The sequence below is a fragment of the Pieris rapae genome, chromosome 13 (assembly GCF_905147795.1).
Source record: "Pieris rapae chromosome 13, ilPieRapa1.1, whole genome shotgun sequence".
NCBI classification, from domain to species: Eukaryota; Metazoa; Arthropoda; class Insecta; order Lepidoptera; family Pieridae; genus Pieris; species Pieris rapae.
Window position 1 is genome coordinate 7,671,277 of NC_059521.1, and position 22,133 is coordinate 7,693,409.

Consider the following 22,133-nt stretch of genomic DNA (forward strand, 5'->3'; position numbering starts at 1 on the left):
TATGTAACATAGGTCATATTTGTTTATAGAGACTAGATGAGTTTTTGATACAAACATATCAGTGTTCATACGTAGTTATGTTTTGTACTCTTATATTTCGTACAAATGTAAATAAATTACAAATGACTTCTAGTTATAATCTAACCATAGATTTACTAACTTTTTCCTCTGCCTCCATCTATGATTTGTTATTACGCCTACCACACAGTTGACAATATACTTACAAAAAATACCGTTCGTGCTCTAAATATAACTCCTAGATATCGAATAACGGACCATCTGTGTGTCAATATTTAATATATTTTAATAAAAAAGCTTTATACATGTCAATCAACTAGAACCTTTCGTAGATTATAATATATTTTTTGTTAGTGCTACTGTGCGCTTTTGCTGCTATTTCACTTAAATAAATACATATACAGATACAGGCAACGTACTATAAAGTAAAAACGCAAATTATAATCTAGTACCAATATCTTTAAAATAATTTTGTAATCAAACAAAATCCTTATTTTCGCTATTCACAGAATTGTAAAGGATAAAACCATTAAAATGCATTTGTTTTGTACAATTTTACAAAGACTGTCTATGTTCGTCTATAAAGTCTCTTTGCTGTTTTAATCGAAATATAAGGTAACATAAGTAAGAAATATAAACTGACAATACATACGTATAGTACACTTTTATAACAGAACACTATTCCTTTACATAGATGAAATAAGACAAATAAGTATATACATAAATAGAGTGTGCTGTCAAAAAGTCAAAAACATAACACGGCGTCGAAAAGTTGAAAATGGAATGGGGTAGTTTTACTTCGACGAAACATTAATTGATTTTAACTTAAATGAGTTTAGTTCTTTCTAAATTACATTGAAACAGATATTATATCGAAATACGTTAATTATAAATATCCTAAAAGGAAAGGCGTTTATTTGCTGGTAACTTAAAGTATGAGCAGTGTTGGCCGAGGGGCTTCAATGTGCTACTCTCATCCCATAGGCCGCAGGTTCGATTCCCCGTAAATGTACTTTCTTTCATCCGTACGAGGCGCAAGAGGCTAAACATCATGAAACAGATACTGAAATCTGAGGCTCAGACCTAAAAAGGCCACTAATTTGTTTATCTTAAAATCACATTTATTTGACATAATATACAAATTTGTAAGTAACTTCGATACACAAATAAAATATTTTTTATTTTTACATCTTCAATTTTTTTGCTATCTCTCCAGTTTGTATGACGTCATTAAGCCAGGTTCGCAGATATTTCCGACGGCTTGTACAAGTTTCTTTTAGCCACAGAGATATTAGGCCACAAGAAATATTCTAATCGTGGCCCAAACTTATCTATCCAGTAAAAACAGCACAATATTAATTATTTGCAAATGCACCTGCGTAATCTTATTTCAAGGAATGTTCAATATGCAAATCTTTGTATAGACTAAACAAAAAGAACACGATGTTCTTACTGAAAATAAAATTATAAACAAATTATCAACTCTTGACCATCTGGAGAGTATCCGGAATTACTTAGTCGAAAATTTCGATGATTCTATACTGAGATCATAGAAAATATATTTAAAATTCTTATAACGTAGTTTCCTTATAGTTAGCAGGAATGAACTGATAAAGTATTTCTAGGTATAGTTGGCAGGAATTTCTTAGGACTTTTGCTGCTATTATATTTTATTTTTATTATTTAAAATGCAAACACACCGAAATATTATAATTATGGTGTTTACAATTGATAAATACCTAACCCCTGATTCTACGTGCTATTCCCAAATACAATTGTGTGCGGCTTACAATTGTGACAACGAATTGCATAGTCGTACGAATATTCCAGAAGGTTGGACATATATTATGGTCTATAAAGAAGTTTTTCGTATTGGCCAACTAAAAATGCGAACTAGGCTCCGGTGTTACCGCGTCCCGTCTAGAGCCACCAACACATGCTGTTGGCGACGTGTTATATGGCCAATACAAAATAGAAATATTTGTATTGTGTTTTGTTTTTTGTTTATGCAACATTAATCAATGTTATTTTTTATATATTTCTCGACACGTCAATCACATTAAAACATTTTAAATTAGAGTGCTCAGGGCAGAATGAAATAAATCATTTGTTTTGTAGAAGAGTTCTATTACTTACATACTTTTCTAATCAGATCCTTGTTGAAATTATATATGTAGCAGCCGTACAGTTTTCATGATTACTACTAAGCATCTCTAATGGGTAAACAAAGTTAACTGTACATGTTAATGGTGTTTAGACAAGTCACTTGATGGACGTTGAAGGCAGAGACGAGTGTACAAACAAAAAATAAACTCATTTGATCTTCACTCTTAGTTCTTGAGGTCGAGTTTTGCGTGGGTTTACCATAATAGACATGCAGCGGTATTTTTTGTTATTTTAAATGACTAGTTAGGGCAATTTAATATCATATTAATCTAAATTATATAAACACTTCTGTCCTGTGTAATAAATATGTGCATAATTTGTTTTGTGAATATCCTTACTTTTTGCCACGAACGGTGATGATTGATTGAGGTCCTAGCAATAAACCTAGCTGACGAAACGATGGTTTCGGATTCCACCTCACGTCTGAATTTATCTATAAAGATTTCGATACTCCAATAAATACGAGTATGAAAATCTTTGTTCCAAGGAAATAATAATAAAAATCTTCTATTAAATAAAACCCACCTACCTAGCTATTCATATTGTGTTTTACAAAAAAGAAAAAGTACCAGGCTCTCATAATATGACAGTAAGTTCAAGGGTTCTATTGACACAAACCGTGGACTGTCCAAGACACTTCAAAAAGCCATTGACACGCTTATACCTAAGAAGTAAGGGCGTTTATTGGCTGAATTTAACATTGTGCGGCTCCTATTGTTTTTCTAGTGACGACATAGTAAAGGATGCTCAACGTAGCCTACTTCCTACATACGATTATGCTTCAAAACTGTTTTCATTGCATTTGTATTACATTGTACACCTCTTTTATATAGATTGATTTTTCTACAATTTAACGTGTGCGTTTGTTTATAAGGGGCCGTTTAAGTATTACGTAAGCAGATTTACCGCGATTTATCTTTAATTAACTGACTAGAGATTCAGTTAACTTTCTGATTTAACTACTTTACTGTGATATGTATAACATGAGTACAAGAGCGAACTAATGCGAATAAAACAGCAGTGCACTAGTTGTCATTGATACCTGTATATAGCCTGCGATTGAATACAATAAATCTGTATAATTTTCTACTTTACTAACAAATGGATAACTCGGATAATAGTATCTGTGCATATAAAAAATAAAACGTCAATTTTTTTTAAAAATAACTTGTATGCAAATATATATACCTAATGGAAACAAACTCATGCAAGGAAAATCTCAAACCTCAGCGGGTTTTGTGACCGGTAGTCAAAAGCTTTCAATAGGCTGTTAACCACCCACTGAATTATTAAAAGTCTACAGGGCAAGGCTCTTTAGAGTAGAGTTGAGTGGGCACATAAACATATATAGGAACTAAATTTAAAAAAAAAAATACTTTGACGGGATTTAAAGGTGCCATGTTAATTCTATAATTAAATTCTAGAAAGAAAGATATGGTAAAACAAAAGGCGAAATAATGCGCCAAGCTGTACATTTTGCGCAGCTACAAGCGTGAAGATATTCTATGTGAAGATATTTTATGTATGTATGTGCCATGGTTGTACATTTGGATCACCTATAAGCAGGACGATTTCCTAAATCATCGGAGTTACACCCCGAGAGCATACCGCCGCCCATGGACACACTAAATGCCAGAGGGATCGCGTGTGCATTGCCGGCTTTTTAAGAATTAAAACGCTCTTTTCTTTTAAGCTAGTCAGGATATTACATAATATGTAATGTATTAAAAATGAAATTAATGAAATATATTTCTAAATTATCCAAATTGGTTACATATTGCCAAAAATATGAAGATATGTATAAACGAATAATTCGAAATTATAATGAAAATAGTTAAATTAAATCATTATGCAGGTATTATTTCAGAGAGCTGACCTTGAACTTAAAGCAGGTTCAAGTGCGAGGATATGCCAAAACAGAGGGGGCTCTTAAATTGGCTAAACGGCCAATTCGTTGCTCTTCCTCCATTCTTTATGTCAACTTTAATTAAATGATTTACAGTCCTCTCAACATTTAACGTCAAGCTAAGACAAAAGTGCTACTATAACCTAGACATTAATAATTTTCTTATACATATAATTTTTGTAGAGATATATTATGATGCTTATTTTGTTTTACTTGCAATTTTATAGACAATTAATAATATATACACTATATAAATAATTGTTACTGTTAATACGTTGACAATTTAAGGATTTTGAGAATTTTATTTTTGGGACATGTTGTGGAGGGGGGGGGGGGGTCAATACAAGCTTAACCTCAAGTTTGTGGGGTTGGCGCCCTTGTCCCCCAGTCGTCATGTTGGAAAGAGGGCTGAAGACACGTTTTTGGGTATATCTCCTATACTATCTATCGTACAAAACATTTGTAAAGACACTCTTTGTAGCAAATCGTTGTGCCTACAATTATGTATATGCAACTGTTTATCATAAATCGAAAATCAAAAAGTTCTAAGTAATAAAGTGAAAGAAAATCCTATTTTGCTTAATAACTTTATTTCTTTAGATTTTATCATAAAACTATGTCAGAACAATTATGTAGAGGATCTCTTGCCGAAGATGTTACTAAACAATTTTTTTTAATTTCGTTAATTGGAAACGCTGTAACAGCGCTTCAAAGTTCGTCAATGCTCATAAGCCGGACTAAACAGCATAATTACTCTTATGATCTCTCGTTTATTTCAAGCAAAACGGATTACATGAATGAAAAATTTATTTTATTCAATAAAACAACCTTGTTATTTACCTTTTTTTTAATAAAACATATAAAATTGCCGACATTTGCATTCTAGAAGCTAATCTGTATTGGGGGCCGCGACCCCCACAATACCAGTTACGGTACTGAATTTTACGATACCAGTTAAGGGTTAAACAAATTTTCGAAATAATTTTTTTTTAACCTATTATTTTACTTTTTGGTTTTCCGTAGTAGGCATATGAAACAGAAAACTTGCAGATGAAGTAATCTTCGACTTGAATGATATTATTAATCAGTTATAAGAATGGGGTAGCAAGCTATCCCATTTTACTCTTCTTCGAAGGTCCAGGTTGTGGCTCAGGTCGGCTCAACGTCGAATGTGAAGGTTTGGGAAATGACAGGAGTTAAAATTCGAACTATAAAACTATGAAAATCTAATATTATTCTTTTACATTCTTCCTTAATGCGGTAAAATTGATTAAAACAAAAAAATATACTAATATAATACTAGCGGCCCCCGCGAACTTCGTTTCTCGAAGGCTACCTTTCTAGTACATACCAACATGGAACATTTTGCTATGCTATCGGGTTTTTAATGATTTTTCTCTATATAAACATCAGAGTTGAAATGATAAGTTCTTAAACAAACAAATAAAAAATTAGGAGTTGATTTTAGTGTTTGTTAATTAAGGGTTTGTATTATCGTATATATAGATGATAGCCGATTCTCAGACTTAGGTACTAAATATGCATTACATATACAAATTTCATAAGAATCGTTCGAGCCGTTTTGGAGGAGTATGGGAACGAACATTGTGACACGAGAATTTTATATGCCTATATGTTATAGAGAAAAGATAAAAATATTTAAACATTTTGTCAGTTTTGTTGTTACTAAGCGCTGTTAGGGATTTATTTGATTACCTAAGTGCTTATGTGATAACTTAAAATAAATAATATAATTTCTTGAGGGGTCTTAAGATTCTGTTACATTATAGAAAATGTGAGTGATATTATCGGTTAAAACATTAAATGTTTTAACATAATACCTATGTAATGGCGGACCGCGGATTTAAGTTATAGAATTTTTTTTTTTGTGTGCAAGTAAACTTGATAGAAATAAATTCAATGTTTGATTTAAATGTCAACATGTTATCTATTCTGAATTAAGATAATGTAAATTATCCTATGTGGAAAATAAACTTAATTGACTTCTCTGCTGTGTCAACTATCAACTGTCAAACGTATTATTAGATGTGCTATGTGCAGTGTGGTTGTGATTTGAATTTTGAAATTTGAATAAAAAGCGTTCACAATTGAATGTAGCGGTCACCGATTATTTAATATTGCAAGTTTTTTGAGAATATCATATATTTAAAATTATATTTCATAATAAAATTTACAATGAGTCAGCCGAGCGAAATAACCGATGCAGATTACATACCCTTTTTGAAAAGTCTAGGCGTTGAAACTTATAACAAGTCCTTTGAATGGATGCTAAGCGATCCAGAGATTTCTGGAGTTTTACGATGGATTTATGAGAACATAGACGCTAATAATGCTTTGACTGAACGAGAAGAATGCAGGTATTCTTTAACTATTTTCTTTTGTCATCTTATAATTCGTGATATTTTTAATTGACGTCTAAGGAGCAGTAATCAAACTTAGAAACGCATTCAAGTAAACATTTCTTGTACCTAAAAGTAAACTTATAAAAACGAATTGAGGGATAATGATAGTAAAAGAGATATCCCAGAATGTTTTTAATGTTATTCTTTTAAGGTATGCCGAATTAGAAAGAACGGGTCGACTTCTATCTTCAGAGGAATTAGAAATGGCTGTATCAGAGCTTCAAAATGAATTTGAAGGCATATGTTTACCAGGAGACATGGAGGCCTTAGAGGACATGAAAATGGATATTAAAATGGATAAAGAGAGATTAGATATGCTTGAAAAACAAGAAGTAATTTTGGAAAACATGATGCAAAGAAACAAGTAGGTTACCCTAAAAATACTTGCCATTAGAACTATATGTGTTGAGCCTATATGAGTAGTCTGGTCACTGGTGATAGATCAGTCTATCCTTCTTTGTTACTTAATTGAAATGAAACTGGGTTTTGGTTCTAGGCGGATGCTTATGCATATTTAATAATATGTTCATTTAGTAATTGATCGTACAGGGACATGAAGAACGAATTAAATGTTGAAATAACAAAGCTACAGGCAGCTGAGTTACAATGTACTGAAGATGAAGCCAATTTAGGAAAAGATTGTTTGAAGCTTGCTAGAGAAGTTGAATCTATAACAAGTGATGTAGTAGCTATAGTTGGAGACACACTTGACATATTATCAAACTGTCAAGAGGATAAGGTAAAGATTTTTAGTCAAAATATCTCAAGGTACCTATTCTTTACATTTTACCTTTACTTTACATAAAATATAAATGAATATAAGGAACATGCCCATATAATATAGCTTCTCCTTAATGTGTGCTTTGAACTTGTTTATGAATTTACATTATTGCCCTTGTTAACAACGGCTACCTAATGGTTAAGAAATGTTATTTAATTTTTCTTTAAAATGTGCTTTCATTTCTCCAATAATCAATAATCATAATCTATCTATCAAATATCCAATAATCAAAACCAGGACATTCTCAGGTTTTAAAGATGTACACAACAAAATTGTAGCATCTTCAATTAGAATGTAAATACAATAAAAATCCATTGTGGTATGCACATTTATTTTTATTCTTCAGTTTTGGGTTCTTAACATTATAAGTTGAATTAATGACAAAAATGGAAATAAACTTACCTTTCTTTTAACTATTTTAACTTACAAGATAAGTACTTGTAGGAAGTTGCAAACATAACTACTTTACATGATACATTGCAGTAATTAATTTTAATAATAAATGACTGAATAAAAACCAAACAAGACCTAAACATCAATTTTCTTTGATTGTTTTTTGATTACTTAAATCCAAGTATTAATACAAAAAAAAAACTTTCAGGATTCTGCCAAAAGGTTCCTCGCATTTGGTCCAATAGATCAATATCACAAATCCCAAGCCCTATTTAGATCTCACTTTGATCTGTACTGTACAAAAAGACTAAAAAATCCAGAAATTAATATTAAAGAGGAGGAAATCAAGAGAGCTATTATTAAAGCAAAAAATGTAGAAAGCAGGTTTGTAACATGTATCTAACATAATCAAAAAATGTTTAAATAATTACTATAATTTTAAAATACCTTCACTTTAGCATAGTGTATGTTGAATTCATAGTTTGAGTTAGTTTCTTTCATCTAAAAGCTAATAATAATAATAGCCTAACCCAACAAACCCATAATTAATATTTTATGTGAACCTGAGTCAGAAAATCTTATATACAAGATATAATTATAAATTTGTAAATACTGTATTCTATGTTTGGCAATTTTTTTTTAATGGGCGGCGGTATCACTTAACATCAGGTGAGCCTCCTGGCGGTTTGCCCCCTGTTCATTAAAAAAAAAAACTGAAATACTAATATAATGTGTAAATAATAACCCTTACATCATTAAAAGTTTTTTTTTAAATTGCAGGTTATTGGATGCCATATCTGCATACATCGAGAGTACAGTGGACTTATCTGGTGAAAAGGCGAAGCTGGTTCTAGTGGCTGACTATACCCACCCTAATGCTAATGATGTTTCGTAAGAATCTGTTTAATTTTTACTAGGCTTTTTTGTATTACTATTTGTATGTTGTACAATACATCTTTAGTTCCATAAATGTATTTCACAAAATAAAGAACAAAAACAATACAATTATATATACTAGAGTTAAAGTTTGTCAGAACTAATTTTTTAAAGGTAAGCAAGCTAAAATTTTATAATATAAGTTAGTGACGAATATATATATATATATATATATAATATTTTTTATAATTTCATATCATTGATTCTATAATTATCATTGATTTTATAATTTGAGATCAGATAGAAAATAATTCGATATTTTCTATCTGAGAATGTGTATCCATTATTGGGTTCCGGCGTTAGTGAAAAAAAGATCATGCGTTTATATTATAAAATTCAAGTATATAATGTTATAACTTTATTCCGACAATGACAACAGTCTATTAACGTGCTAGTAATCATTACTTAAAAACCTATATTAGTAGAATTATCAATATATTTGTGTACCTTACAGAACGTACACAATGGAAGTGATGAGCAATATAGAAATGTTGGAGCAAGAAGAGTCGATAATGGAGGAGCAGATTCAAGACGCGGTCAAACAATTTGTGCGTAGGCGCACGACGTTAGTAGAAGAATTGGCAGCTAAGATCGCCTTGAATGTTCGACTGTGAGTGACTGTACTGTTATTTCTTGTGTATTTTTACGATTCATTCAGCTTTAATGTTGGGCACAATCCTAAGCATAAATTTCTTAATGGTAAATACTGCTTTAATAGAAAAACTAAATAAATGTCTTCTAGTTGAGCACTTTTATAGAGAATGTTGAGGTATTTGCCACCACCGCTATTAAATGGACTACCTAGTCAGTATGAGTTCTAGTTCAGCACTTTTATAGTCTAGTCAGTATCAGTGTATACCAACCACAGTGATTTTCTAATGTATCATACGTTCTTATTATATTTCTGTAAACTAAATAATTTAAAAAAAATAATGTAGTTTAGTTTCAATTTTAACCACACGCTGCTCAAGTGACACACAATTTCTGTTTTATTTTTATGTTAGGTTAAACATAACTACTAAGAGTTAAACCTCGAATTAAACGAATATACTCATTCAGACAAACTGGGTCTTGGCCATTATATATTAGGTTAGATGAATGTTATGTACTGAACTTTGAACAAAATCCTCATGTTTTTTATATTTTCAGGCAAATTCAGAGCGATTTAAAATTTCTATTGGCCAAAACGCAAGAAGCTTTAACGTTGGATAGACTCTTGTACTACGCGTTGAGACGCGAACTTGCCTCTTTGGAGGAGGTTTTGCAGTTTGCTTCCCATTTACGAAGCTATGTCATACAAGAGGAAGAGGGTGTGTCTAGCAGGATCGTAAGTTATTGACAGTGAATTAAAAAGTAATGCCTGAGATTTTGTGGAATGAATGGTGGGAGGAAGTTTATTTATAAAAATAGGCTTACTTACTCTAAAACTACTATAGCATAATCTATACTTGTATTATTAATACCAAGAAATTGTTTCTTCAAACAAGCTTATCTCAGGACCTATTTGCTTGTATTTAAATTTTTTGGTTGTTAGCTTCAGCGTACAACTCTCATGTATGACGTCATAGGTTCCCCGGCTGTGAATTAATGAGCTTTCTATAAGTTCTAATCACTTGGGGAAGTAATTGTGAAAGAACCGGAATGCTTTATACCGACTTTGAATTGATATTATTACTGAAGAAGACATTAAGAAATATGTCACATTTAATGATAAATTTAATAAAAAGTGAAAAATCATATTCTTTTGAAAGCACGTGCTGGCTTTACTTTTAAAGATAACTTTAAATTGGATTATGGAATTGTTCTTCTAAAGCAAAAATCGTAATTTAAAATAAAAAATTAATGGCGCTATAACTATAGGTGTGGGTGTCAAATTGTTTTATCATGATCATTTGTCATAGCCGGTTTTTTCCTTCAAACTTCGAGCGAATGTTGTAAGAAAGACCATTGGTGACACCAGTGGCACAGCCGGGGATCGAACCTGCGACCTCAGTGATAAGCTCGTTTAAAATAATTTCAGCAATCCATGAAGGAGATAACAGATGAACTGGATCGGTCGGATTCGACAAGTAATATAATGCTATCGTCATTATGCAAAATATTGTCTGTTACCGATTTTAAGTCTCTCGTACCAGAATATAATGAAGTGAAGAAAAAAGCAAAAAGACTTAGAGAAGAAATTGTAGAAACGTTTGGCGAAAAGGAAAAGGATTTAGATAAAATGTAAGAATTTGTTATTTTTTTTGTTTTAGCTTATTAGTATTGTAAAATATTTTGTGTACAATTTGTCGATAGTCATGAAAAATAAATATATTTTGCATAGTACTTTCGCAAAAGAATTCTCAAAGTAAAGAAAAAGCTAAAGTATCCATCTGTCCCTCTTCAACAGAGCGTGAACACAATATGAAAGAAAGAGACGAAAGTATAGCAGTGCAATTAGACTACACTGAACTTGAATTTTACAGAAGGCGCACCCAAGAAATTCTCTATCCGTACGTATGGGGCGGATGTACGCGCGCCGCTTCCTGTCATAGCCCGGAAGTGTCTGCCATGACTCATGCGCTTGCGCATCAAATGGACAGCATCGAACAGACAATCAAAAATATTGGCACGCAATTTACCACTGTCAAGGTAAATATATACATTATTTAATAAATAAATAGTTTATAGGCACTGATAGGAAACTAAATTATAATAACAATACACATAGGATGTTATAAACATATCACACGATCAATTAGGCCTATTTAAAAAGTTTTTGAAAGTTAAAATATTTAAAAAAAATGACTAATTGCCCCTTCCAAAAGTTTTATATGAAGAAGAATCGGAAAGCCTTTAAAAAAATTGACAATGTTTTGTATACATTGATAATTATATACAACCTGTTAAGTCTGTGCCTGAGATATCTATTTCGTTCTTTTTTGTTTTTACGAGGGTGAGAATTGCGCCCTGATGTTAATGTCATACGATTATTACACGTCTTTGGCATCTTCTAATCTTATTCTAGTATGTATGTCTATGATTGGTTGTTTGTCTCTCTTTGGAAGCTTTTTTCATATAAAAATCGTATACTAGAAATTGTTTTATCTGAGGTACTTCCGTCTCTTTTCATCGCAGCGCAAACATAATTTGTCAGAAAGAGACAAGATACTCCATGCCCCTTCACATCTTAAGTTTAATGTGGGTTCATAAGTAGCGGTTTAATAGATATCTCCCGGACAGGCGTGAATAGACTACATCTCACTACATTGGTGAAAAATGTTTTCCAATTCTGTATAAAAAAAGTATTTTAGTTAAAATATTTTCATGTATAAGTATGATGAGTATAAATGAATTATTCCGAATTTCAGCAGGGCGAAAAACATCACCTTAGAAAGTTTTGGCAGTGGTTTTTAACTGATCCAGTTAAGTTTGAGGCGGCCATTAGAAGAGTTTATTGAAGTGGTGAGTTAACTACGATATAGCTTTGTTAGTAGATTTACAGATTTTGTATGAAAAATGTTACTTCTAATTTGGTTAACATGTTTTAGATCCAATTTTTCAAATAGCATTAGTAAATGTAAAAGACAACACAATACGAGTAATGAATGATTGATGAATATGTGTAATGAATGATTTTGAATAATACTAGCAGACTCGGCCAAGCGTTGCTATGGCTAAGGTTTATGTTATAAAACATAGTAGTAAACTATTCAAGCTTATGTGAAATGTTGGTACTTTTAACACAGCGCCATCTCTTAGAATTTTATCAAATAATAAACAAATACATAATTTGCAATAAAATGAAATTGCGACTGTAATTAAAGATCTAAGCTATTATATCTCTTAAGTTGGACCAGACTGATCAATCAGCAAATCAGATAAGTAGTTTAGGAGTCCATCGCGGACAAATGGTGACAGGAGATTTATATATATTAAGATTTTGTCACTCAGATAACATTCGACCGAAGTATTCTATAACTTCTTCGTAGCTTTAAAGATACATGACTATCTTATATAAAAATTCATTTGTGATAATCACATTAAAATCACGCAATGGATTTAATTTAAAAGCTAAGTATAAAACGAAGCGACTTAATGACGTCTAAAAGTGAATATTAAAACACGTAATTAAAAATAACGTTTATTATCTTAATAGGAAAATAACATAAATATAAATAACATCACAATAATTGTACAGTCTATGTGTGACTATATCTGATACACAACACATTAGCACCAAAATAATATATCTTTGTAAAATCAATCACATTTTGTTCAAATTGATATTTAGAATCAAGACACCACTAAGTCGGACTCAAAATGTCAAAAATGTTAGATTTTGACAAACGGGAGTCATAGATCCATAATCTAATTCGTATCTCAAGTCATCTCATCTTGAGCGCTGTTAAAAGTGTCAAACTTCATACAAAAAATGGTTTGACAACTCTTGAAACTAGATTTAAGATTAGAATATAAAGCCTTCGTCGCCTAAGCACTGTGTACATACATTCCATGACAACACATTTAATGTCATATTTTTTAAGGTTACTAGAATCTATACTTAAACTCAGGACTATAAATGTAAAAAAAATAAGTTATGGTCAATATCTATGAATTTTACTGAGGCCTCCTGGAACATCAATTAAATCTACTTACATATTTTCTGTATGTAGTTTGACATATTTGACAGACGAGACTGAAGTTCTAAAACCACATGCATACATAAAAATACATAATGGAAAATACGTTACAAATTTTACACACAAATGGAACTTACAAATTACAAAAAAACACAGGCAGACAGGAAAATTTATTCACAAACTTTCCATTTCCTGAATTAAGTTTACAGTTGAACTATAATGATGTAATAGTGTTGTCAAAATAACAAATACTACTGTGCTGTACTGATAGTTCAAACAGCAGACGGCTCTTTCTAACATTTTTCGATATAGAATCTGAACAAATCTGAACAATTTTATTCCTTTAACTTAGTATGAAAGTGGCCATTCTAACGAGTATACATTTCTTTGGATGTAAATTAATGTAGTAGACCAGAAGTCAATCCCAAGTTGGTCGCGCGACTTTATTGATCAATGTCTGATCTGGGGCGATATGTATGGGGTTGGTGAAGTCGAGCTGAATATTTTCTGGTATCGTGTCCATGTATGAGAGATGTTCGTTGACTTTGTCTGTAAAATTGTTTAAAATACTGGTGTACTTGTTGTAAGTTTGTGCTTGGACTTATAGTACGAAAAAAATGCAATTTTTGATGTGAAATCTTTAGTTGTGATTTGAAAGTCGATGAAACGAAAAAGCAACAGTAAAAAGAGATAGACACATAAATTCATAGGATTTAACGTGGAAGAAAATTAGATAAGAAGTATTATCAGTGTATAAACTTTAAATATAATCTAAAAATACTGTATTTGATCATTTTTTGAATTAAAAAGAGTTTAATTTGATACAATAATAACATAGATGATATTAATTTTTGAAGTGAAAATTTCTTACTACGTTAATTTAAAGTTTATGCACTGTTTGCTTCCTATCTCTATTTCTCCCACGGTAAATCATATGAATTTATGTGACTGTCCTTTTCATATCGCATTTTCGTATCTTCGTCTTTAAACTTTAATTATTTTAGTTTTTTACGTCTAAATAAGATTAATATAAAACTTAAAAAATAAAATTAAAACATTTTTTAAATGTTTCTATTATTTGAATTGCACACATGCTTTTTTATTTTATTTATGTTTTGCATCAACACGAAATGTTAAAACGAGGAGTTCTGCATATCTAGTAACTCTGGCCAATTTATTTCCTCTAAATGTACAGGCCTGAATGGTTATTTTGCCTTGGATCGCTGATGTTAAGTAATACAATTTGATACGTCATAATTTGACATGAAACATATAAAATAAAGAATTTTTTTTACTATTTCGGTGGGCTAGTTAAATACTTCTCAAATATAATATAATCCGTAGTTTCTTATGTGGTTTTCTCCGTAAAGCCGAAGTTTCTTTACTTTTCAAGGTAAAGGTAGGAAAGTAAAATATTTAGGATTCTTCAAGAAATCCTTCTGGATTTAAGTGTCTAGGTATGAGCGGTATCACTTCAGTTGTGCCTCCTGCCCGTGTGGTCCATGTTCTCTAAAAAACTTACTTGTAAAGTTGAGTCTGGCAATAATGTCTTCGATTTGTTTTCTATCGAGTGTGGCTTTGACTGTGATGCGATCTCTGATGACGCTGCGCTTGTGTCGCGAAGAGCGTCGCGTTGCATTTCGACTTAGAAGTGGAAGTGTGAATACAGACTCTGATAACGGAGTGTTGTCTGGCCCGAACTCCTATAGGGTAATGGTCAAATGTCAATGTGACGTATAGCAGCTGTCATAGACTTAATAAATGAAATTGGTTAAAAGAACATAGTTAATTATTTTAACTAGTTTTATGAAATTATATCCCAGCCTGTATAATGACCACACAACTAATTTAATATTAATTCGAATTATTTTAGAGTCAAGGCACAATGTATAGTATAAAGTAATGCTGTTACAAGTGTGTAAATTATCAGGTGATTACAACAATTTAATTTTTAAAGTTTAGATTTACCCATTTATCGGAAAAAATAATTGAATAACCAGGAGTTTATAATTAATTTTAATCCATTAATTTTTAAAAACAACTTTAATTTAACAGCTAAGATATTTAACTGTTAGACAATAAAAATAGTTAGCTGACTATAGCCCCCGCGAACTTTTTTACTCAGTATCTCTTTTTTTTCTAAATATTATATTATATATGGAACATTTTACTACACCTAACTACTAAATAAAAATTAATTTTTCAATTTTTTTTCTCCATTAACCTTCCTCAGAGATAAAAAAACAATACTCGAACTGGTCCAGTCTTCGAGGTTAGAGCTTAGCAACATATTTTGTGATTATTTTTTTTTTTAATTTAAGTATAATTACGTTAAAAAGTGCATAATAATTTCTCAACTCATGATACTCGTGTTCCTTACTAAGCTAAAATAATATTACTCGTGTCTTACCAAGCATTTTCCACTGACGCAGTAGGAGGCATTGTTCTTCCCACAGCTGGTGCCGAGAGGGAACCAGCCTTCTTGTCCGTTCACGAGATAGAACCTGTGGCTAACCCTTTCGTCCTGACATGCGATTCGACATGGACGGTCTGGGTCCTCTGCGACAATAAATATTGGTTAAATAAGATTTTTAATTTATATAAATTACAAGAGTTAAATTTATTACTCGTTAAACAAAGTAGAAAGGACTACTTTGAAGAGATAATAATTTCTATACATTAATCCCCAATAGGTATACCAACTCATATATCCAACACTGTACAGTATATCCAATAACGCGTTTCCATATAAACTCGAATTTCCTCCCCCACATACAACGCGATATTTATTATGGTTTCTCTAATGTCAAGTCCAAAATTAATTTTGTACACCTTTGCATCTTTTTCAATTGTGTTGTTATAAAATTATACTAAAGTTGATTAAATTCGTGTTCTTTGTTTTGAGTTGAAAAAAACGGTTTTTCGAAAAATACTCATACAACGCGATTTCTTATAACGCGGTTACGACCACGAGGATTTCTGTATTTGTGTCTAATTAATTAACCTTAACAATGTTTTATAAAGATTTTATGAATTGTATAATAGTCATACCTAATGCAGGAGATATTTGCATCCCCAAACCAGATAGTCGTCTCACTCTCTCCTTGTATTTGCTGCAGACTATTGTTGCATATTGATATGGGCTCATTCGTTGGCTGCATCCCTGGTCATTTATTTATTAAATTTTAATTAATGTGTAAATCACATTAATAAAACACACAGATCGAAAAGTCGAGTCGATGTGATAAAAGTTTCACTTTAATAAAAAAAATAAGAATTATCGAGTATGAGTCGAGAGTTTAAACAAGCTTATTATAATTTACTATATTGTATTTGGATAAGTGTTAAGTAAACTTACCGACAGCGGTCGCCCCACATCCGGTTGGCAAATTTGAATATTGTCCCTATGCGTAGTAGCGGACTGTACTAGACGCAACCCGGTTCCTCCCGCGATGCATCTATAATGACAGCCGCTGGTTGCCCTCCATTGCGAACCCACCGCACGGCGCCATGTGCCTGACGTTTTAGTTCTGAGGATTTTATCTCTAATTATTATAGCTTTAATAATGATTTATATTTTTAAACAGAAGGGTTATGTATATATTGCTATATGCCATACTAATTATTGGCTTTTTAATTTTATGTAATATCTGTATAAATACAGTCAAAACCGTTTTCTATGAATTTGACCAAAATTAAAGGTCCCGGCTGGATTCTATTTAAGTAGGTGCTTAATAACAACGTCATCGGCTGGTACGACTATCGGTTTTTACGACCAGTCCCTTCGATGTCGTTATAACAGATTTTGACTGTAAATGTAATTAATTTTTTTGGAATTAATGAATCAATTCAATCATTTATTAAAGAAAGTCCATTGGTGCACAACCGGGGGTCAAACCTACGACCTCAGGTATGAGAGTCGTAGGTCGTGACAAACCATAGTGTCTTATTAAAACTAAACAGTATCACAATTTTTTACTTACGAAGTGGTATGAGGCGTTGCGGTTTGCAGCTGTAAAGCCTCCCATTCGCAATCTGATGCACGCTGTGAAAACTCAGTATCCGGACCGGTGCCGCATGTGAATTTCTATAAGAAATGTCCGTTCGGAAAAATGGTAGATGTAGTTTACTATCACAGTAATAATAATCAGAATTGTGTAACGTCAACGAAAGTCAACTGTCAAAGTGACAGATGACGTGATATCTGTGTCAAGTGAGATGTTTATGTGCTAGTTTGTAAATAAGAAATCGTGAAAGGCTGTATTGACATAGTACTTACCCTACAAATTCCAGATATGCAGAACATGGGCGAGAACGTGGAACAGGCAGTGCCATCTGGTAGAGTCCACCCGCGAGACTTGTAACCGCCACCTCTGGTGTCACACCATACTGCGCATGCGCTGCTTACATCTATTAAAGGATTATTTATAAAATAATTTGTTAAATATTAATGACACAACATTGCGTTGCCATTTGAATGCTTTTAGTTTAGAATATAAACTGCGTTTCGGTACTTTAGTTAAAACGGTGCCTACATGAATAAGAGTATATATGTAACATCTTTGCCTCTTTGGAAAACAAGTAGACTTTAGATTGTACCATCGTAAAAGTTTTATAAATCGTTATTATTATTATTCCAAATCACAACTGTAACTTAAAGATTCTATTCAAATATGTTAAATATTGAAGCTTGAATATAATGTAATGTAATTTGTAATATGCTTGTCTATAAAATGTATTTTTAATAAAAGTTATAAATCTTCTTTCGTGTTTTAATATCGGTATTTTGTTGTAATATTCAACACAGTACCCATTGAAGATAAACATCTTACTACATACGTACTTTGGCTAATTTGAAAGACAGTTGAGCACATTGATCTATTACACACTAACACTTATTTCACTAATACTATGTGGATACTTTCTAACATGCATTTCATAAATTAATTGATAAGGCACTGTTATAATATTTTTCTAAATATTTGCCTAAAATTTTAGAATTTTATAGAGTTGAAATTATGTTCTTTTAAAAGCTACCCTCGATTAAAAATATTATTATGCCGAAAATTTTATGAAGGAAATATAGATTAGAAAATTACCGTTAAAAATGTAATATATATCCCTTTTAATATGTAAAACTACTAAATATTTCAATGCGCCTTCTATTAATGTAATATCAAAAACAAATTTAACTCAATAATATCACATTACCGTCATCATCCAATCTCTGAAGACCAGTTCCGATCAAGTCTGGGTCTACTTCGCGTGCGCGTGAACATATTTGATCGGTGAACTCTCGAACAGTCATTCTCGGAACATTGTTACACTGAAACAGAATCAACGTTGACAGAACAGTCATTCACCTCTCTTTTATATAATAATTGGCTGTCATATGATTTTAAAATGCATTTTTGGTCGAATTAATTTAATTCAAAATCATTTATTCATTTAGGTTCATAAGTGTACATTTATGAACGTCAAAAAAAGAAATATACATTAAATGCTTCTTATTTTACATTTAATGCCAGTTCTCAAATCAAGGGCGTAGAAGAGAAGAACTGGCAATAAACTCCGCCGCTCTTTTAATCGCCAAGTTATTTTCTTTTACACAACGTTTGAACGGAGCTGCAACCATTACAACATGTTCCATATGACATCTTGAGTAATAAAGAATAGTAAAATAAATTAAAACAAAGATTTGTCCTCTATCAGCAGGAGGCATGGTGAAATATGAGCACGCACTTACACACTCGTGGGAACAACACGCAAATAACTAATATCACCGCATACACGAATTCAAGTACGACAAGTCACCACAAGTAGCACCCGATCAAGAGTATGACGCATGGCCAGCTATCGGGTCCCTCGCCATATTTTAGGGAGAGAGACAACCCAATGCATGGACGGCGCCACATTAAAATTTTTAAAAAATTAAATATTTTATTGGTATATTAAAATACTGTTCAGTTGTATAATTTCTCGGGGCTGAAACTTTTTGAAAATGCGCTATGCCATACCCGATCGAAGGCTTTTGTTATATCCAAACTAACTGTTAACCTCCCCATTGGACTCAATTGTCACTAACAGCGTCTGATATTACGATTTTAATGATTTTCAATTTTGCTGAATCAAGGCGTGCGTTAACCTCTAAGGCTTTGCGCCGTCTGTTAATCATAAGTCCTTAAAATGAAAGTAGATAAAAATATGTATTCAATTTTGACTTACCTGGTGGGCGTTACATGATTGATATTTTTTGTCGTGTCCATGGCAATAGCTTTTGCCGTTTTCATATCTATAAGAACGAAAAGCACGTTATTTGGATATTTAGTAGGTACTAAAATATTTTAAGCTGAAATATAAAAATTAAGAATTATGAAAATATTAGTTCTACGCATAACCACTAGGAACGATGTAAGAATTTTTATAAAAAATATATTTGACAGTCGATTTGTTACTGCGTTAAATGTTAAATTATTTATGGATTGATCATCCTGAGGGATAATAAATAATTGAAATGCCGCAAGTCAAATTAATAATATTTTTCATTATTAACACGATTACAACAGATTTAAAAATGGTTAAAAATATTTTATATATTAAATATTATTATAAAAGATTTGCATTTATTAAATTAATGCCAATTAAAAATTAAACAAAAAAGAGCGATCTAACAGACCTGCCTCTATTACAGCGTCGAGTGGCAAACGCAACTCCGCTAGCAGCCGGCGCGTGCGCATCATCCAACAAACACGCAGACGCACAATCAGACCAACGCGACCACCGGCCCCAACGCCCTTCGCTATGGGAGACACCACTCCAGCGATCAACACATTCTCCGCCACGACAATACTGAAATAAAATTAATAAATATATTTTTGATATTATTTCTTTTTAATATTTTGATAAACCAGTTGCGCTACCGTTTATGAATTTTGGCCTCAAATTCTTTATTTAATAAATAAGAAGGTGAACCGTGAAACATTTGATCAATTTCTGGGCCTCAGAAATGTCAGTTTCCCATTTCTGCCTTGCGGTACAACCAAATGTACCTACCGTTGCGTCGTAATGCACACAGAAATTCATTCGGTGTGACGTACATTTATCCCCCTACAACGCTTGTGATTTGTCAGCTTCGTCTTTAATTTTATCACAGGTTAAATGATATTCATTATGTTATCTTAGGTTTTATGTCTATATACAAAAACGAGTCGTTATTAAGTTACGTCGATTTTTTTAAAAATAATGCCTTTGACACATTTTCCTTTTCATATCATTTGAAAAACGACTCATATTAAATGTATTTGTTGTCTAACAAATTAGATACAGTTGAGACAAAATAAAAATAAGGGAAGGCAAATATTAAAAAGATTTGTCAGAAGTGGGATTCGAACCCACGCCCTCAGAGAGGACCAGAACAGCTCAACCTGTTTAACAGGTAAGATTACTCTTGAGTCTGGCGCCTTAGACCGCTCGGCCATCCTGACTTTTCTGTTGTGGTTCAAATTATCAAACACAATATTTAACGATTATGTATTTGAATTTAGAATTATTATTCGTAATCGCCAATTTTATTCGAAATTAAAAATTTGTTTGTTTTACTTTTAAATAAATAATTTGAGTTGATTGTTTTATAATAATCTTGTAGATGGGTGTTTCATATATTTTAGCAGCTAAACTGCAGCGCAAATTTTGATCAAATTTATTTGTTTATAAGTCCCACGGCTCTCGTTAAATTTAGATATGTAAATCGGCTTAGTGAATTCCGTGTAGTATTTATAATGTAGGTATAGTATGTTAGAATTGGAGAAGAGATATATCCTATGTGTACCTAACTTTTTATCGGCTAAACCTTTAGAGATCTTACCATGTCTTCCCCGCACCGTGTTCCCTCAAGGGCCGGATGTGACGTCCAGGTGTATCGCTCCCGTTGGCAATGCAGGTCCCTACAAATGTCTTCTAAGTTCTGGGATCCGGAATGACGACTGCCTCGACCGTATTTCAGCATACCTGAAAGGTGTTTTAATTTAACAATAATCTAGTCAGAAATAATGACTACAGGATCGCAGAGTATGGTATTCATTAATTATTCTTATTAATATGTACGTGTGTATGTCACCGAACTCCTCTTAAACGGCTTAACCAATTTAAATGAATTTTTCTGTCTGGATTCTGGCGGTCTGGATGGTTTAGTTTCAGAAATCAGCCTGGCAGATGGTGCTGCAGTCAAGAACTAGGATATTCAGATACAGCAAAAATCTTCTATGCATGTGTTCGTAATTAAACTCCTAAACGGCTGGACAGATTTTGATGAATAAGAGAATGATTTACATAATTATTTTTTTTATAGAAGACGTGTGTGCTGGACAATCTCTGCCGGTCCGCTGGTGTTAGAATAGTAAACTAAATTAAATATTTTTTTTTACATACATTACATTCAGTGGCAAAATAACCCTTTAATTATCGTACACGAGTATAAAGAGATTGTAAACGCAATTATTTCTAAGAATTCATAATAATATATAGTTGGAGATCCAGCCTAAGATCGTCCTACACCGAGGTGATTAATGAACGAAACATATTTTAAATGAAATTTAAAATATTAAAAAATAAATAAACAATGGGTTCCCTGAAAAAATCCTGGACAGGCTGTATTTAATTATTAATTAAAAAATGTTTTTTTATTGAAAATTGTACTGATGAGATTAATAAGAAAATCTTATACCAGCTGAAAGTATGAGACTTGCAGAATGTTCAATTGTTAGGTTCTTTATTTTTTTCCTGGACGGACACAAGGTTCACAGGTTTACACAGGTATATTAATAGTAGGTTTTTACACTGAAATGATTAATCAATAAATTTTATATCAATGTGAGCGCTGTTTTATTGCA

The 22,133-nt window shown here is 32.1% G+C and overlaps 2 protein-coding genes and 1 non-coding gene across 4 annotated transcripts in view; 1 reads left to right on the forward strand and 2 right to left on the reverse strand.

The window, feature by feature from the left end:
- Positions 1-6,142: 6,142 nt before the first annotated feature.
- LOC110996269 (augmin complex subunit dgt3) lies at positions 6,143-20,073 on the forward strand. Of its 2 annotated transcripts, none has more exons than XM_045630825.1 (11): positions 6,143-6,468; positions 6,665-6,877; positions 7,063-7,252; positions 7,896-8,071; positions 8,468-8,578; positions 9,078-9,233; positions 9,773-9,950; positions 10,644-10,846; positions 11,089-11,254; positions 11,974-12,067; positions 19,937-20,073. In XM_045630825.1, the coding sequence occupies exons 1-10, from the start codon at positions 6,287-6,289 to the stop codon at positions 12,061-12,063; spliced, it is 1,665 nt and encodes a 554-aa protein (XP_045486781.1). In that variant the 5' UTR covers positions 6,143-6,286; the 3' UTR covers positions 12,064-12,067; positions 19,937-20,073. The 2 variants fall into 2 exon arrangements, with proteins under 2 accessions (XP_045486781.1, XP_022119552.2); XM_022263860.2 differs by lacking the exon at positions 19,937-20,073 and adding an exon at positions 17,539-18,008.
- The window catches only part of LOC110996268 (A disintegrin and metalloproteinase with thrombospondin motifs 16), a 36,900-nt gene continuing 27,500 nt past the window's right edge, over positions 12,734-22,133 (reverse strand). Inside the window, exons 8-18 of the mRNA XM_022263858.2 lie at positions 21,110-21,252; positions 19,922-20,094; positions 19,471-19,537; positions 18,457-18,571; positions 17,525-17,655; positions 17,229-17,332; positions 16,604-16,775; positions 16,297-16,408; positions 15,656-15,804; positions 14,768-14,948; positions 12,734-13,794 (exon numbers count right to left, since the gene is read on the reverse strand). Of these exons, the coding sequence (XP_022119550.2) occupies positions 13,664-13,794; positions 14,768-14,948; positions 15,656-15,804; positions 16,297-16,408; positions 16,604-16,775; positions 17,229-17,332; positions 17,525-17,655; positions 18,457-18,571; positions 19,471-19,537; positions 19,922-20,094; positions 21,110-21,252 (1,478 nt within the window). The 3' untranslated portion in view covers positions 12,734-13,663. The remainder of the gene's footprint in view (positions 13,795-14,767; positions 14,949-15,655; positions 15,805-16,296; positions 16,409-16,603; positions 16,776-17,228; positions 17,333-17,524; positions 17,656-18,456; positions 18,572-19,470; positions 19,538-19,921; positions 20,095-21,109; positions 21,253-22,133) is intronic.
- On the reverse strand, positions 20,616-20,729 carry Trnal-caa. The gene is made up of 2 exons: positions 20,692-20,729; positions 20,616-20,660 (listed from the first exon to the last, which is right to left on the reverse strand). It is a non-coding gene; the product is annotated as a tRNA-Leu (tRNA).

Coding starts and splice junctions, on each gene's coding strand:
- LOC110996269 (XM_045630825.1), top strand. CDS start 6,287: ATGAGTCAGCCGAGCGAAATAACCGATGCAGATTACATACCCTTTTTG. Junction 9,234..9,772: donor ATCGCCTTGAATGTTCGACT/GTGAGTGACTGT, acceptor TTATATTTTCAG/GCAAATTCAGAGCGATTTAA. Junction 11,255..11,973: donor CGCAATTTACCACTGTCAAG/GTAAATATATAC, acceptor TCCGAATTTCAG/CAGGGCGAAAAACATCACCT.